This window comes from Zosterops lateralis (genome assembly GCF_965231275.1).
Source record: "Zosterops lateralis genome assembly, chromosome: 13".
In the NCBI taxonomy this organism is placed as follows: domain Eukaryota; kingdom Metazoa; phylum Chordata; class Aves; order Passeriformes; family Zosteropidae; genus Zosterops; species Zosterops lateralis.
The window spans coordinates 6,966,992-6,983,082 of record NC_139773.1 but is presented as its reverse complement, the minus strand read 5'-3'; the positions used below and the strand labels follow the sequence as shown (position 1 = coordinate 6,983,082).

The 16,091-nt window shown below is 36.7% G+C and overlaps 2 protein-coding genes across 4 annotated transcripts in view; both read left to right on the top strand.

The window, feature by feature from the left end:
- Positions 1 to 9,423, top strand: part of CGNL1 (cingulin like 1) — a 59,371-nt gene extending 49,948 nt beyond the window's left edge. For 2 of the 3 annotated variants that reach the window (XM_083871085.1, XM_083871086.1), the window contains 5 exons: positions 3,567 to 3,650; positions 4,794 to 4,918; positions 5,470 to 5,578; positions 6,454 to 6,617; positions 7,190 to 9,423. In XM_083871085.1, the coding sequence (XP_083727211.1) occupies positions 3,567 to 3,650; positions 4,794 to 4,918; positions 5,470 to 5,578; positions 6,454 to 6,617; positions 7,190 to 7,334 (627 nt within the window). In that variant the 3' untranslated portion in view covers positions 7,335 to 9,423. The remainder of the gene's footprint in view (positions 1 to 3,566; positions 3,651 to 4,793; positions 4,919 to 5,469; positions 5,579 to 6,453; positions 6,618 to 7,189) is intronic. The other variant, XM_083871087.1, reaches the window with a different exon arrangement.
- A 2,314-nt stretch (positions 9,424 to 11,737) lies between these two features.
- MYZAP (myocardial zonula adherens protein) overlaps positions 11,738 to 16,091 on the top strand; it is a 55,713-nt gene continuing 51,359 nt past the window's right edge. Inside the window, exon 1 of the mRNA XM_083871035.1 lies at positions 11,738 to 11,799. Within this exon, the coding sequence (XP_083727161.1) occupies positions 11,770 to 11,799 (30 nt within the window). The 5' untranslated portion in view covers positions 11,738 to 11,769. The remainder of the gene's footprint in view (positions 11,800 to 16,091) is intronic.

Here is a 16,091-nt window from a genome sequence, read left to right as displayed (position 1 = left end):
ACTGAAATTTCCAGTAAAAACAAATTTAAACAACTGGTTCTATTTTACATAAAGCTGAATGTTTGAATAAACATTGGCAAGAGTAATAGTTCACATTTCACTTGCCATGAAATGTTATTCTTTTTTAATTTAAACACCCTTTTGAATTTGAATGGTTGCATGACACACTGTTCTCATCTCCTCTTGCTTTGCTTTCAAGAAGTACCACAGCAGAGTGGAAATAGAAAAAAAATTTGGGGAAAGTGGGTCATATCCTGTCAGTTTTTAAATTATAATGTATTAGTAACTCTAGAAAGACCAAAATGCTCAAAGCACATTAACAGACATGCATGGAAAGCTGGAGCACTCAGCTGCTCTTTGAGTCTAAAGTGAGCAGGGACAGGACACATTTTAATAAGTGATTTTTTTCCTATGAACTAGTGAAATGAAGTATCTCTTACCATATTGATTTTGCAAACATAATTGAAAAATCGTCATAATACCCTCATCAATTCTTGTGTTCTGTGAAAATGTGAGCAAGAGTCTATTGACTTCAGAGCTGTTTCCAATAAGTGTGAAAAATGGACTTATTAGTTTTCATGGTAACTTTAGAATAAATAGATAAGGATAAAATTGCACTGACGTGCATCATTCGTTCCCTTTTGGTAAAGTGTTCCTAGTGGAGAGCTGTATACCTGCTCTTTAGCTGGCACTGGCTGTAGGAAGCAAAGAAATGAAAATCTGGATATGAAGATTGTTTTTCAATTTTGAAGCATCAAAGGGATTTGTTTAGCTTTAGCTTTCTTCTTGATTAATCACTGGGTTTTTTGGTCACATACTTGGAAATTGTCTAAGGTGTATTTATGTGTGTATATATATATATATATATATATATATACACACACTAAGGAATTAACAAGCATCGTAGGCTGCAAACCTGTGAGATAGTGAACAATACTGATGGCATCTGAATTATTATCAGAAATCAAATTGCTTTCGCTGTAATGAACTCAACAGCTGCTTTTAATCCTAAAGCTGGCACAAAATGATAAAGCTGTGTGAAATCTGATACAGTTGCTTTTCTCATTTCTTTTTTTGTTAGCATTCTTCAAATCCAGCTGTGATAAGCATTGCCTTAAGCTGCAGAAATAGTTTATTCTTTTAACACAATTATGTATTAGACATGGGAAAGGTAGAACATGGAACATGAAGTCCCATGTGGTACATACCCAGAGTATGAACATGGAACTGGTATATCTTACTGCTGTGAAATAAGTGGAACTTCAAGCACATTTTAGCAGACAACTACTTTTCTCCTTTGTGCATGTAAATTATGTGTTTATTGCTGAAAAACATAAGAAGACAAAACAGTTAATGTCTCCTCCAGCAAGAATTGTATCTGCTGACCTTTTGTTTTAACAAGCTCTTGTATATATTTGCACATAGCTTTCTGATCCTAATCAGATATAGCTCTTTTTCTCTCTCCAACTACCTTTCTGTGAGGTTGCTTTTACCAAGAGGTGTCCAACAACAGTAGCAGTCATCTTGGAAATATAATAATTGTCCTCTAAATAATTCCTTAGTTTGAATCTTGGGTAGGCTGCACAAATTTGTTACAGCCTCTGAGCACAGTAAGAGCACAGTGGAATCGCAGAGTGGTCCATTAAGCAAGTTCCTGCATAAGACAAAACCGCTTTCTTCAGTTAACAGCTACATTTTTAATTAGTCATTCATTTTACCACAAATTTAGCTGTATTTTTTTCCAGTGCCTGCCTTGCTAAAGCAATTACAGCAGAATAAATTCTATGTAATCCTTCACATTATAACTTTTTTCATATATTTCATTAATAAATACAGCTATTGTACACATGTGATTCTAATTTGTGTCTATAAAACAATACTTTACTGTATAATACTTTACTATATAACATATAAAACATTGTTATTATTAGCTTCCATGTGACAATGAGAGCTTTTAAGAAATTACCCAGCTGTTGAGAACACAGCTACGTGCTGCAATTGGTATTCTAGGAGCTGTTATGACCTTGGTTTTCAGGAATGCCTTCTACTCTTCTGTCCCCATCCTGTGACATAGCATATGCAACTGCATGCATTGCTGCCATTATTTGTATTCATATGTCAATTTCCAAGCTGCAGAAGCAGTGCAAATTACTTCCTTTAACCATGATTAACTAAAAATGTATATTTTTAATATTATGATGTGGTTAAAAAATAAGGCCTAGGGTAAATTTTTATCTGCTGTACTTGTTTAACCTTCACATTCTTAACATTGCATTTGGATTTTTTTATGCAAGAATTCCCAAGGACTTTTGAAAGACCTTTACTGAGATAAATCTGTAACTGAGAGTTGCTTAACTGGGATGGTGTGTTTATGCAAGTTCTTATGTAACTGATGTAAAGCAGGGAAGAATGCTGCGGCCACTGAAATCTTTAGCAGTCGTTTTTTTGCAGGTACAGTAATTGGTACAGATACTCACTGTGTTCCCCAGATGATATCTATCATAATAAGCTCTGTGCAGTGTAAACCACAAATGCTGTGGTAACATTTGCTGTGCCTGTAAAAGCATTTTTAGAGATTTGTGAGGAGTCTCAGAAAGATTGGAAGCCAGATAAGTATTTCAAAACCTCTACAAACTTTGTTCTTTAGCACCAAAGTTTCTGTAGCAGCTGTTAGGCAGTTTAAAGTTTTTCTTTGAGTTCAATTCCTTTTCCAATCAAGTCTAATAGTGAGGTAAAACAAACTAATTCTGCATTCTTATCTTGAGTCTGTATTGATTAGGTAGCTTTTTAACATCTTTACACATGGAGTATATATCTTCCTTGTGTTTGTTGAATATGGAGCAGAAATATTAACAGAAACTAACAGAAAAAGTTGTCTTTTAATAAAATAAGCAAAACCTACCCCCTCTCAAAGTCTAGAAGTTGGTGCCCCTCCAGTGCAAGACATAAAATTGACTGGAGGAGGGGAGCAATGTTTGTATCCATCATGCAGCAGAACGTGTTGAAAAAGAACTTTTACTACTCCCATACATACAGAAAACTGCAATTCTCTGTTGAGTGTTTCACTGAGTACTAGGCACTTGTCTGCAGTACCAGCTTGTTTTTAATAAAGAGAAACTTTACTTAGACTAGTCAGCAGCTTAAAAGTGAGGTGCTGTTTCAGAGTTTCAGATTTAAGTAGGAAGAAAACAAGTGACAAAGATGTTTGAAGATGGATGTGATATTCCAGAACTCACTGTCCTGCCACACGATGTGTCTCTCATACAACAGCTTAGAGTTCAGTTCCTTGCTGCAGAATGTACATGGTAAACATCAACAGTTTCAAATGTGGGTGTGAAATGCCTAGAATGAGTACTGAAAATAATATGGACTTCCTGAAGCAGAAATTTTGGTCCAAGACTGTAGCTGTAAAGCTCATCTGAAATCATGTATATATCTTAAATTCTGAGAAAGAACAGATTGCTTAATGCATAAGTATATGTAGCTTATATGTATACATACACACAGTATCATATAGATAAAAGTTATTTAAGTCTCTTATTAAAATTTGTATCTTTCTCTAATAGATTGAACAAATGAGGACAGAGCTACTTCAGGAAAGAGCTATAAAGCAAGACTTGGAGTGTGACAAAATTTCATTGGAAAGACAGGTAATTATGTCTGGTTGTAAATTACCACTTTAGGAGCTGTTCTGCCAAGGCTTAACAGTACTTCAGGAACATTATTGAAGATGTGATTTCAAGTAATTATGATTTTAGCTGAGTGTCTTCTTCTGTAGTAGTAAACAATTCTGCAGTTCAGTGGTCTTTGAAAGCAAGATTACATATCATAGCCTTTAGGTGAGATCCAGAGGAAAGCTATCTCAACAAGTCATAGTATTATTTAAAAACTCAAGAACATAAACCAGATTGTAATGGGAATTTGGAGAACATGTTAGTAAAACATACCTAATTAGGTGCCTTCAGTTATGTGACATTGATCTCATCTTAATTGTTTGAGAAAAAAAGAATGCCACCTACTGGTATATACTATGTACATTCTTATACTTTAGTCTTGATCTTCCTGTCACAGTCCTTTTTTCTGTATTTGAGACCTGAGACAGTGCTTTGAATTTCTGTAACAAAGAGCTTTATTTTTCTGTTCATCATGTAACTCTTTATTTGTTGGGTTGTTGTTTTTTTTTTTCTGTCAACTCTTTGACTAAGTCCCCATTAAAAACCTAGCCTCAGAAAAATGTAAGTGTAAATCTTAGCAAAAAGTCTCCTTTTACAACTCTTTTTCTAACTATTTTTGAAGTAGGAGTAGCATTGGAGAGTAAAGAAAGGCAGGGGGACACCCTAGTAATAGCTTTAATAAAGTAAAGTTGTATTGGATGTAAATAATTTCCTTGTCTACTTGTTCTAGCCATATACCAGTGATCTACAGGGCAAGAACACAGAATTTTACAAAAGGATTGGATGGAGCATAAGACAGATCTGACAGAATATTTGAAAAAAAATTTGACATATTAAAAAGTACTGCTGAAAAGGGCTTGCAACTATCTGAGGTTTAAGTGTCCATTTAATCCTAAAACTTTACTAAAGCTGAACAGTAAATTCTTTTCAATAAGTCACAGTAGTAGAAAATTTGTTTGTAGTAAACCATAAAATCTCAATGACTTTCCATATTCACTTATTACAATACTGATCACTGTAGATACTGATGTATGTTTTCCTGGAGACATGAATTTGGTGTTAAAGTGATATTTGTCAATCTGAGTAAGTGTGTATTAACCAAGTGTGTTCCAACTGTAGAACAAAGACTTGAAGAGCCGAATCCTTCACCTGGAGGGTTCTTACCGATCCAGTAAGGAGGGACTTGTTGCTCAGATGGAGGCAAGGATCACAGAGCTGGAAGAACGACTTGCAAATGAAGAGAGGTAAAACCAGTTATGTCAAGATCAAAACATGCACGTTTATGTTTGTTATTATGGCCTCTTGCTAATATTAAATCTCCATTACAATTAACTTGGGGTTTTTTTCACCAAATTAAAATGGTTACTGTTTCATAAAAGTATTGCAAATTTTCTTTTTGACTGCAAGCACAATAGAAGTTTGTCTTAAAATTTAAAACTAGACACAGTGCTAACATGGTTTCATAGCTCCTTATTTTATAGAAGTCTATCAGGAACAGGCTTAGAAATATTAACTGTACTATGAGACATCCACTTTCACCTTCATTTGTGTTTAATCTTGGAGTGTATTTTTGTTGCTAAATGTTGCTGTGGTGACAGAAGAAATTCTCTTTAGTAATTTCTGCTTATGAACAAATTTCTCAATATGTTGCATGGAATCAGTAAGTCCAAGCAGGGAGCCTAAGTATTTATTTAATTCTTAGAAGATTGTTAAGGAATTAAATTATCTGGATGGGGAGTATTTTTCAGTTCCTTTTTTACAAACCTTTGTTTTGTTGGTTTCGGTTTTTTCCTAGGGATAGAGCCAATTTCCAACTAAGTAACCGCAGACTTGAGAGAAAAGTGAAGGAGTTAATGTTGCAAGTAGATGATGAACATCTGTCATTGACTGATCAGAAGGACCAGGTAGAGGGAAAGACTAATATGCAAATAACTGATATTAATCCTACTAGCATAAACCATCATGTATAAAAGATACAAGACAAATGGAGGTAGATTCTGATTACTCTGTTGTTTATTAACTCCCATTTAGTGATATTTGTAGCTGCCATTGCATCATGTGCTTTTGTCTAATACTAAATTGTTACTAATTTTGAAAATTATGAAAAGAAAGCAGTTACAGAAGCAATCCTAATTTAGGAAATAAAGCAAATAACAGACAGTAATTGATCCTGTAAATACACCCAACAAGTAATAAATTTTCGTTTTGCCACCATAAAATTTTGTTTGAAGAAAAAAGCTGTTTACTGTTAAATATAGGCTGTAAGTCTAAACACACACTGATGTTGTAATGGCAATGTGCTCTACCATTACTGTGGGCTTTTTTGATTAAAACGTGGTTTGTTTCAGCACGTGAGCCAACAGTTAATATTCTGCCTGGAGAATGAACAGTGTGTTTCAGATTGGAGACATCCATTGCAGGAATGGTCAATGGTCTTTAAAAATCCTCTGGGATTTTGAAATGTATTTTATAGTATCTATCTTTAGATGCATTTATAACTCTACTCTGTTGTAATTGATAAGCAGCTCTTGCTATCACATAATACTGTCTTACTCTACCGAAGCTCTCTTTGGTTGCTGCTGGTTTGTCTTTGTAAAAAAACATATCACATTATTTTTCTTAAAGTCTAATGCTGACTTTCAAATGTTTCTGAAACAGAGGATTACAGTGTCACTACTCTGGCAAAGTTTTGTCTTTATTCTCCCTCTCATAGATACTGGAAGAATAAAATTCCTTTGTTAAAATAGTCCTCTAATCAGATGACATGTAAATATTGCAGTTGAGTTTGCGTTTGAAAGCAATGAAACGTCAAGTTGAAGAAGCTGAAGAAGAAATAGACAGACTGGAAAATGCTAAAAAGAAACTTCAGAGAGAACTTGAAGAGCAACTAGACATAAATGAACAATTGCAAGGACAGCTTAACACTGCAAAAAAAGAATTAAGGTAGGATGAGTTGTCAGACTTTCCAGTTCTGTATCACACCACTTCTCACACATTTGACCACTTGCTCCTGTAGTCTATAAATTGAGAGCTTCCTCTACAAGTTTGTCATCAGCACACACAGTTTCACACAGACCTGTGAAACTCTCAAGGTGTTCCAGCCTTCTTTCCAGGATCTCCCTACTGAAGAACTCATTGAGGCAGAGAATATAAAATGGAAAAAAGTGGTGGGACTTGACACTCTTGCCATTTGTAGCAGTAAAAATTTTCCTAATGGCTGAGAGGTACAGTCATCCTGTGTTAGTTTTCCTTGGCCATCTGTGAACATCCCCCGGTGTGCAAAGTTTAGTTTCCTCTCTCTTGCCACTTTAGTTAGAGGTGCTTGAAGATGTGATTGTTTTATCTTGTGCATGCTTCCCTCATGTAAGGTGTAGTCTATGATAAACTCCCCCTGCCAGAGCACTTTGACAGCCTTCAAAAATGTAAATCCTGCCTGTCAATGTTTAAAGCTTTGTGTAAGTGTTCTGTGTGTAGATGTGCTGTTTTAAGAGCAAATATGTGTATTTTTGTTTTAGCAGACTGAAGAAGTCACCAAGTAAAGTGTTGCCTGATTCTGACGATGATGACGACGACGATGATGATTTCAGCACGGATGGTGATAGTCTCTGTGAAGTACCTTCAGGAAATAATTTCTCAAAAGACGATGACACAAAAATCTAAATAAGTAGGGATGCAATTCCTTGAAAGTACTGGAAGAATAACATAAATTATCAAGAAACTGGATATTCTAGAAGCCAAATGACATTAAGGGATTTAAGAGTTGGGAATACAATGTTTCCATCTATACTGTGCCATTTTCTTATTTAGATCTCCACTGTTTATTGTAGAAAACACGATTGCATTATAAAACTATATATATGTATAAAAATGTGTATATATATATATATAACTGCTACTGAAAATGTGAGGATAGTGTTTCACATTGGAAATGAGGTTTTGCTGTTCAAGTAAAAAGCCATCTGATAGTAATTCAAAATCAGTTTTTAGTTATTAAAGGCATTTCCCTAAAATTTAGGAAACTGTGGAAGATTATTTAATAATTGTAAGTAAGGGGAAATTATGTATAAAATGTAAATATTTTAAATTTGATCTTTTTATTAACCACTTTAGTACTATTTTGTAAAGCTTCAAATATTATATAAATCAGTTTGATATGTGAAATCTTTAAGTTTATACTGAATGCTATGTTTGGGTTTCACTAAGAAGAAAACAAATGAAAATTAATACCTTTCATGCATTACAGAGCAGGTTCATAGTTCCTGGGCCAGGAAGTACATTTTAAACCAGTGTAGGTTTTATTGTATGTGTTCTGTATATTAGAGGTCAAATGTTAATCCTGCCTGTTGACTTTAAAAGGACCATCACATCTGCATGATGAGAGAGGCTTGGCTTCAACTTCCTTGTAAACTTCATTTGGGAAGCTTTCTGTTCTTGGTAGGGAAGGGTGAGAGTGATGTCAGTTATTACTTGGTATCTTTCATTTCCTGAAAGGAATTCAGTTCTGCCAGAGGCAGAATGTTATAGGCCTGCTGATTTGAGAACATTGGGGCAGTCTCATCTTGCAAGTTTCTGAACAGTCCTACTTGTTCCAGTAAAGTTACTTGTGGTCTTTGAATTAAGTACATGCTTATATCTGTTAATTGATTCAATAATGTTATGCTGCTGGCAAGAAATTGCACCAGGGAAACAGAAAGCATGTGATCTGATTTTGCTTTCTAACTCCTTCTTGACCATCTACTTGTGATATATTGCAGTACAAGGTCATATCTGCAGATATATATTAGTATTTCAGTTTTTACAGAAGTATCTGTATTTTGGGTTATCCATCTATTCAACAAACTTTGTGGGAAATCTAAAAGAAAGAGCATTGAAGATTTTATTTTAAAAACATTTTCTATTTTGTTGCTAAAAATATTTTTTGTCATTTGTATTACACCAGACTGGTTTTGCTCCTTTGCAAATCTAGAATTCTAAGGAAAGGGCATTACTACAAAATGTTGTTAATAAACTATAGTTAGGTCCTGTCTATTTATCAGTATTTGTCCTCAGTTACAGGTTAGCGAGCACTTTGTTGATTGATTTCATCAAGTAATCACGGAATTGTAAAAAGTACTTTGAACTGAAGTTGCTGGGAGCTTCCATTATTCCCACAAAGGAATCTGCTGCAGAGAACAAATTTAACAGCTCTGACAGTGAGGCTGGCAGATGTGATTAAGGCAAAAGTCCTGACAATGGCAGTATCCATTTTCATCCAGTTACATGAAATGAAACTCCTGCCTGCGAGGTCACAAATATATTCCTGCATAGCAGATCACAGACTCTTTGCCATGTAATTCCCTTCAACTTGCTTTTGATCATTTGAGTTATATGGGGAATAATAGGAATGGCATAGTTGTAATACTTTGTCTCTGAATCTTGTATCTTTGCCAGTAGCATACACATGGAATTTTTTTGCAGTATTGGCAAATAACTGTTTTGACATCACAGAAACAGTCTTTCATCCAAAAAGATCTGTGCTACACTGTACTGACAATCATCATAGAAACTACTGTGATTTATTTGTTGTTTCATTTGCATGTTTATGTAGACTTAACTTCACAACTGATTCCAATCCCCGGTACTCTATCCTGTAATGTTCATAGATGACTTATTTCAAACCACTGGAAAAAAATCACTTAATATTGCATCTACCTCCAGTTACACTAAACTGTAAAAGAACAATTCATTTAAAATAAAGTCAGTGCTCTCAGTTCTACTTTGTGCATATAGCTTGATATAACAACTGAATTTCATATAGAAGATGTGTTTAAAACCTAACAAGAAAATAATTATCTGGGAAATACTGATGCTGTAAACAAATTTCTGCATGTTCTTCTCTTTGGATAGCTGCCTTCTTTGTAACTTGTAAAGCAGGTGGCAGGTGTAACATCTAGAAGACTCCTCATTTGATCTTAGGAGGAGGAAGACAATATTGATGCAGACTTCTACTGCCAGTGATCCTTCTTAGTGAACCTCCCTCCACACTGGTGTCTTCAAAAAAAGGACTTGTCTTCAGTTTGTTCATTTGATTTGCCAGTGGTGTTGCCTCTTTAGAGTTCTCAAATAATGTGACTAAAAGTCTTAAGACACTGAAAAAGATATTTCAGTTCATTCACCAAGCAATTGGTAGCTCAGTTTCTCGATACATGTTAACTGTGGTGATGGTAAAATCATCTTCATTGCCATAAACAAAATTAGTAATAGTTTATGGTCATCTTATTTGTTCACTCCACCTCCTGTTTGCTCTGATCAAAGCTCATCTTCAAAGTTTAGTTCAGAAAAATTTTCCTGTTTTTTTTTCATGTAATCTATTTTTAAATGAATTTCAGAAGAAGCTCTTGACCCATAAAAGGAAGCAAGGGTGGGGGGGTTACATGTAAAGAAACATGGTTACCAGACATTCAGTCCCCAGAAGTTTGCATAAACATCAGTTTCTAGAATATTACAGAGACATGGCTTGAATCCTGAGCTGTAGAGACCTTCAGTTTTCTTCCAAGGTACAATAATATCTCTTAAACAAACAGACCCAAGCTAAATCATGTTTTCTATAAGCCTAAACTGATGACTTTTATAGTGGATGTTTGTCTCTTGGTGTAAGTAATCTGTAGTGAACAGTGAACTTCTTGTCCTTTCTGGGATTAATGGCCTTGGTTTTCTGAGTCTGCTTTTGTAGATAGGAGAAGACAAATAACTTCTACAACAGTTTTTTTATGTGTTAAATCACCAGCATTTGGCAAGTGTTCTGAGATCTTTACATGGCAGCTTCTATACAGTGCAAAATATGGAAATGTTAAACAAGTGAAGAAAATCCTCCTGTCCTCCTTAGACTCCTCACCCACTAAGTAATGAAATTAAAGACACTCTTCACAATAATGCATTTTAATGCCCTTGAGTTTGGAAGGCCTCCCTGTTCATAAAAGCATTATAATTTTTCAGACATCATATTGTTGTTAGTGCCTGAAAAAATAAAAAGTTGTCATCTTCCTGCTGTCCCCTGTACCTATTTCCTTGCACTGCACTTTATTTAAGGAAACTCCTGTACTGTGCAAATACTTTATTTCATCACTGTGCTTGTTACTGTTCAATCACCAGGCACATTTTCTCCCCACAACTCCTGGTGATGAGACTGTAACTTGTTGATTAATTTGTGTATTCCTCTGATTTATCCTCTTTCTTCTCAACTTAATTCCCTTTTCCTGATTAAATAATCTGTTCTGGTTTATAAATTATTTTCTAAACTGTTCCAGAAGCCATGTGCTTTTCTTATTTTTTTACAGACCAGCTGTGTGCTTTGCTGAGTGTGCTACACAGTGCAATAGCTTCAGCTTTTAAGCCTTTTCTGGATCACACAGCATATTTAGTAATTAAATGTTGATTCTTTCAGCTTACTGGAGCTTCCTATCCTGTGAGTAGAGCTACACATTTCAGCTGCTTAATTTCTACCAATTGCACTTATCAAGTAACATTGCAAAGTGTTCAAAGACTTTGCTGAAAGAGCAACATTCTTTAGAAATTGCCAGGGTTTTTAACACATTTAATTTCTCTTTTTTGTATAAGGTTCTGACTAGGTCACATGTTTAACCCCCTGACCCTACTATGTTATACTGAGGGAAATTCCACTGTCATCACAAAATTTACTCATGAGCACTGGGCTATTGAGAAAAAGGTATAGAAATTAATAGAAAGAAATTTGCATTACAGGTTTTTCTTTTAACATGTAAGAAAGGAAAGACTTAAGAAGAAGGGGAGTGAAGCTCAGCAGACAAGGCCAAATGCAGTAGTCAGTTTGCCTCACCTACCTCAGCATGGCAGCCCTTTAATGATTGGTACCAGTGAACCTTATGTGAGATCAGCAGGGACTGTTTTATCTAAGCTGGAACATTTGATCTTTTCTCCACTTCTAATAACAGTTTACTGCTTTATTTAGATCCTGAAGCTTCATGCCATTAGCAGAAGAACATGCAATAAAAAAAATTGCTTAAATTCAGAGCACAGGTGGAGGATGAAAGTTTAAAACTCTCCAAGTTGTGAGTAAGAAAACGATAGGAACGCTTCTATGTGTGTGCAGAGGAGGGACTCATTACAGGTAACCTGAGTTTTGCTTTGCCTTCTGTGTACTTCTACTTCTTCAGCAGAATGGGCTTTCTGAACAATGCTTCATGTGTTAGGTTACAAAGCTATTTTCACTAGTTTCAAGTACTCCTTTCATCTTGGTTGCATGCAGGCTGGCTAGGATGGACCCTACCAAAAGGCATAATGGGAAGTAAGGAAAAAATAGACAGCAGGAAAGATTCAACTCAGGATCCTGTTCTGATTAATTTGATTTTGACCTTCCCTTCACTCTTAAGGATCCTGGCACACATCTGAGATTGAAGGTCTGGCTCTGCAGTAACCAGCAGCCTCTGTGGAGTGTCTTTTCTGTGGAACAACAGCCTCAAGTATAGATTTCCTTTCTTTATGGGGAGTTTCAAATCTGGTTTTCTTCAAACAAGAAAATGGTTTATTGTGTAACAGGTACAATGGCTATGAAAAGTGGAAAGGAAAAAAAATAGAGTTCAAAAAACTATGTAAAAGCAGTAAAATCAGCCAACCAAAGAAAGGAAGCTTCCTGAATCAGGCTATGTGTACTTTAAACACAGCCCAATGTGCCTTGCTATTTCAGTACATATTGTGCATGGTGTCCAGCTATTTTAGAGATAAGGTCAAATTCATAACTTAGATCAAAATGTCCCTCCCAAATGTGAACTTCTTAAGCATTACTGAGTCACAATAGAAAACTATGATCTGTGTGGATAAACAAACCAACTCAAAATGCTCACGAACTTGGAAATTTGGTTTTCTAAATGAAACAGGTTCCATTTAGAGACTCTGCTGGGCCAGTTGCTTACAACACGACAGCCCTATAAGGGTGCAGGTGAGTGTCTCAGGACTACCAGTCTGTGCTGTGCTGTGGTGTGCTTTCTAACACAGTACCTGGCTGATGGTCTCTCTTGCCCTTCCCAGCTGTGGTTCTTCATCAGTGACAAGTGCAGACTCTGTTGGAAGACCCAGTGTGTGGCTTAGATGCATCAGGCCAGAGAGGAAGTGAAGAGACCTGACCACCAGATGTCTGGGAAACAGAGTTAACATTAGCTTATTCACAGCAATTACAGGTTCCCAGGTGCTGACAGAAAGGTGTGGCTATTCGGACCTTCTGCTTTTTTTGGCAAGTTTACAGTTTTGGGGTATTTTGGTCAGAGGATAAAAAAAACAAAACAAAACAAAACAAAACAAAACAAACAAACAAAAAAAAACCCAAAAAAAACCCACCAAAAAACAAAACAAAAAAAAACAAACAAAAAAAAAAAACAAAACAAAACAAAAAGCAACCCTCAAAAAACGCCCCTGTCCCGATTGTACTCCCCAGGTGTCTGCTGGGTCTTGTCTTTCTTGTAGGTGAAATCTGTACTGTGTCCCTGAGATTTCATTTTACTTCACTTCTTGCTGGCCATGTGTCCACAAGTACAGCAGGCAGTATCTGCAGTCTGCTGTGGTGGTTAGCACAGGAAATGTCAGGACACACTGTGGCCATGACGTTAAACACCTGTTTTTCAGCTTTATTTGAGAAAAATAAGGAGCTTTTAAAATTGTGCAATATCTGCTTACCTCGCCTCTTGGTGAATGTTTGTATTCACCTGGTGGCTGTTACTGTAAAGCCTCACGGCGCTTTTCCCGGGAATGCCGGTGCTTATGGCTCAAAGCAGGATTAGCCGAGCCTCAGGAGGCTCTGTCTAAACTGCAGCATCCGTCCATGTCAATATGCCATTAAATGACTTTAGCAGCTGCAGCTGAAGGGCAGTGCAGGTGGAGGAAGGAAACTCGATACCAGGAAGCTCAGTTGCTGCTGCAGTCGGCTCAGGTCTGTTCTGTGGGGTGTCAGCACCAGTGCACAGGGTAATTCCTGCATTGAATAGGTCTCCACATTGAGTGATTAAATAGTCCTGTACTCCTGTGCCTGCCGAGCCTAGAACGCTAGATATCGGGTAATTGAGCTTTGACTCCACGAACTTTTATGAAGTCGTGTCATTTTAGCTTTTCTTCTCAAGTATATAAAAATACCAGCGAGGCACAGAGGAACTGTGCCTCTTACCACAGTTGTGAGTGAGCCCAGCTGCCAGCTGTGAGCCCTGGGAGGCTGCTGAGGATGAGCTGAGAGGAGATAGAGTCAGGTACAAGCAACGCGCTTTAACTTTGATTGGCACTTCATCTTGTCAGTGCAATTTTTCTTACCACCTTTGCCATTTTTACGAATTAGAAGTAATGTAGAGAGAAAATGGGACTAACACCCAATTAATTTTGCTGCTCCTCCGAAACTATTCTGCTTAGCAGAGCTTGGAATTTCTGGCTCTTGAGAAAAAAAAAATATACTTTTTTCGACGTAAAACGTTTGGCAATCTTTAACTTTGGAACCGCAGTGGAGACCGAGATGTCTCGGAGTGGCGGGGAGCGCGGCCCGCAGGGGGCAGCAGAGCGGCCTCGGCCGCGGGTGGTTCGGGGCGTCTTCGGTGCCTCCGCCGTGGAAATCAATTCTCTATTGAAATACGAGACAGAACAGCCAGGTTTCCCTTCGGGAAGTAGTCTGTTCAGAAAGTGACATGCTGCTCCACAAAAATCCTTTTCAGTGTAGAACCACAGTCAAAATAGCATTCAAGATGTTAAGGTGCATGAAGTGACTGATGTGAGAAAGAGGATCGTGCTTTCCTATAAAAATGTTGGTACTGTAAGTACTCAAATACTATTGCATGACTCTGTAAGAAGACAGAAAATTGAGTGGTACTGAGTCTGAAGAAATTAATTTATAAAGGGTAAAAAAAGCTCAGAGTGTCTAGTCTTGACACTTCAGTGACACTGTAACAAGGTGGCAATCTCCAGAAAAGAGCAAGGATAATAAAAATTGGTAGGGTTTTTTTAAATACAGTATGATTAGACACGCTGGCATTGATGGTGATAATTTATCAAAAACCAGAAGTTCACAGCTGGTAAGAACACCCATTCATGAAAGTGTGATGACTGGAGTTATGCCAGACAAAGATCAATCTAACCATACCATCTGTACGTGTGCTTGTGTACCTTTCCTGCACTGCAGACATCCAGCCTAGAGATGAGGAAGTTTATGTCAGGTTCCCATCAGGGTTAAAATTTCAGCCAAATACGTTTCAAGTAATTGTTTTTCTAGATGCTTCCATTGTCAGAAAATCACCTTTAAACTGAAATTATTCCAAATTATGATGAAATACTGCTTATGGTTACAGCAGATTTATGCAAAAAAGGCAACCTATTAAACAGGAAGGTTTGTTTGTATTGGTAGGATGCAGAAAGTGTTCTAGTTATAGTCACCTTCCTTTGCAATTTACACCCACGTTGAGCACTGTCTTTTGCATAAGCCAGGGAGAGGAAAACAATATTCTATTGAGAAATCTACAAAAATATTCAGCAGGAATGCAATTATGGAGGGCATTTTAATTTTTTTGCCAAGTGTTAAATTCTATAGGAACTTTTTGTCTGTTTACTCTTCTCTTGTTATTCCATCAAAATACTAAATGTGTGTATTAACAGAGGAAAACCCCAAAATTCAAAGAGACTCTGTAACTCCAGTCATATGAGAAGTGGGAAATGTACCAAATGTCTCAATAAGACCTTGCTAACCTGTCTGCTGTCAGAATATTTTGGTGTACTTACTTTTCATTCTAATCCTTTAGCAAAAGTACACTGTCAGAGGTGAAAGTGTTTGTTACTCCAAATGGTTTACTAAAAACAAGCTAGAAAATCAACAACCATCAGGTGTTTTCAATGTATCCAGTGCATGCTATTAGTATATTATAACCTCTATTCTACAGAAGTAGAAACTACTGGGATTGTAAAGGGAGGAGGATTGGGTCTTTTGTTATATAATTAATATATTAAATTAATATTACTGTATTAATCATTGGGTAAATATTTCTCTAAAAGGTAGGAATATAGAAATTTCCAGGGGCAGACTGATGGTCCAACATCCTGTTTTCAACAGCAGCCAATTCCCAGGGCCCCATAGGAAGGCAGATCCCCTCCTTTCCTTCTCCCCATGTCAGTTGTGTCAGAGAATATTGTCAGTCCCTGTCAGGTAAATCTGGCTGATAACTCAGCTGATTTCCTGCCAGCCAGCTCACCATTCTGCCTGACCTAAACCTGAGCCTGTACACCCACCCACAACCACATGTGTACCAACCTCTTCCTTCAGGGCTTCTTCACTCTGTGACCTGTGGCAACAATGGATCTCCAGGTTAATTATAAAAGGCAATATTTCCTTTGTGCTACTTTAATTCTATTAACCCACATTAATATCCAGAGCATTTCCATTTA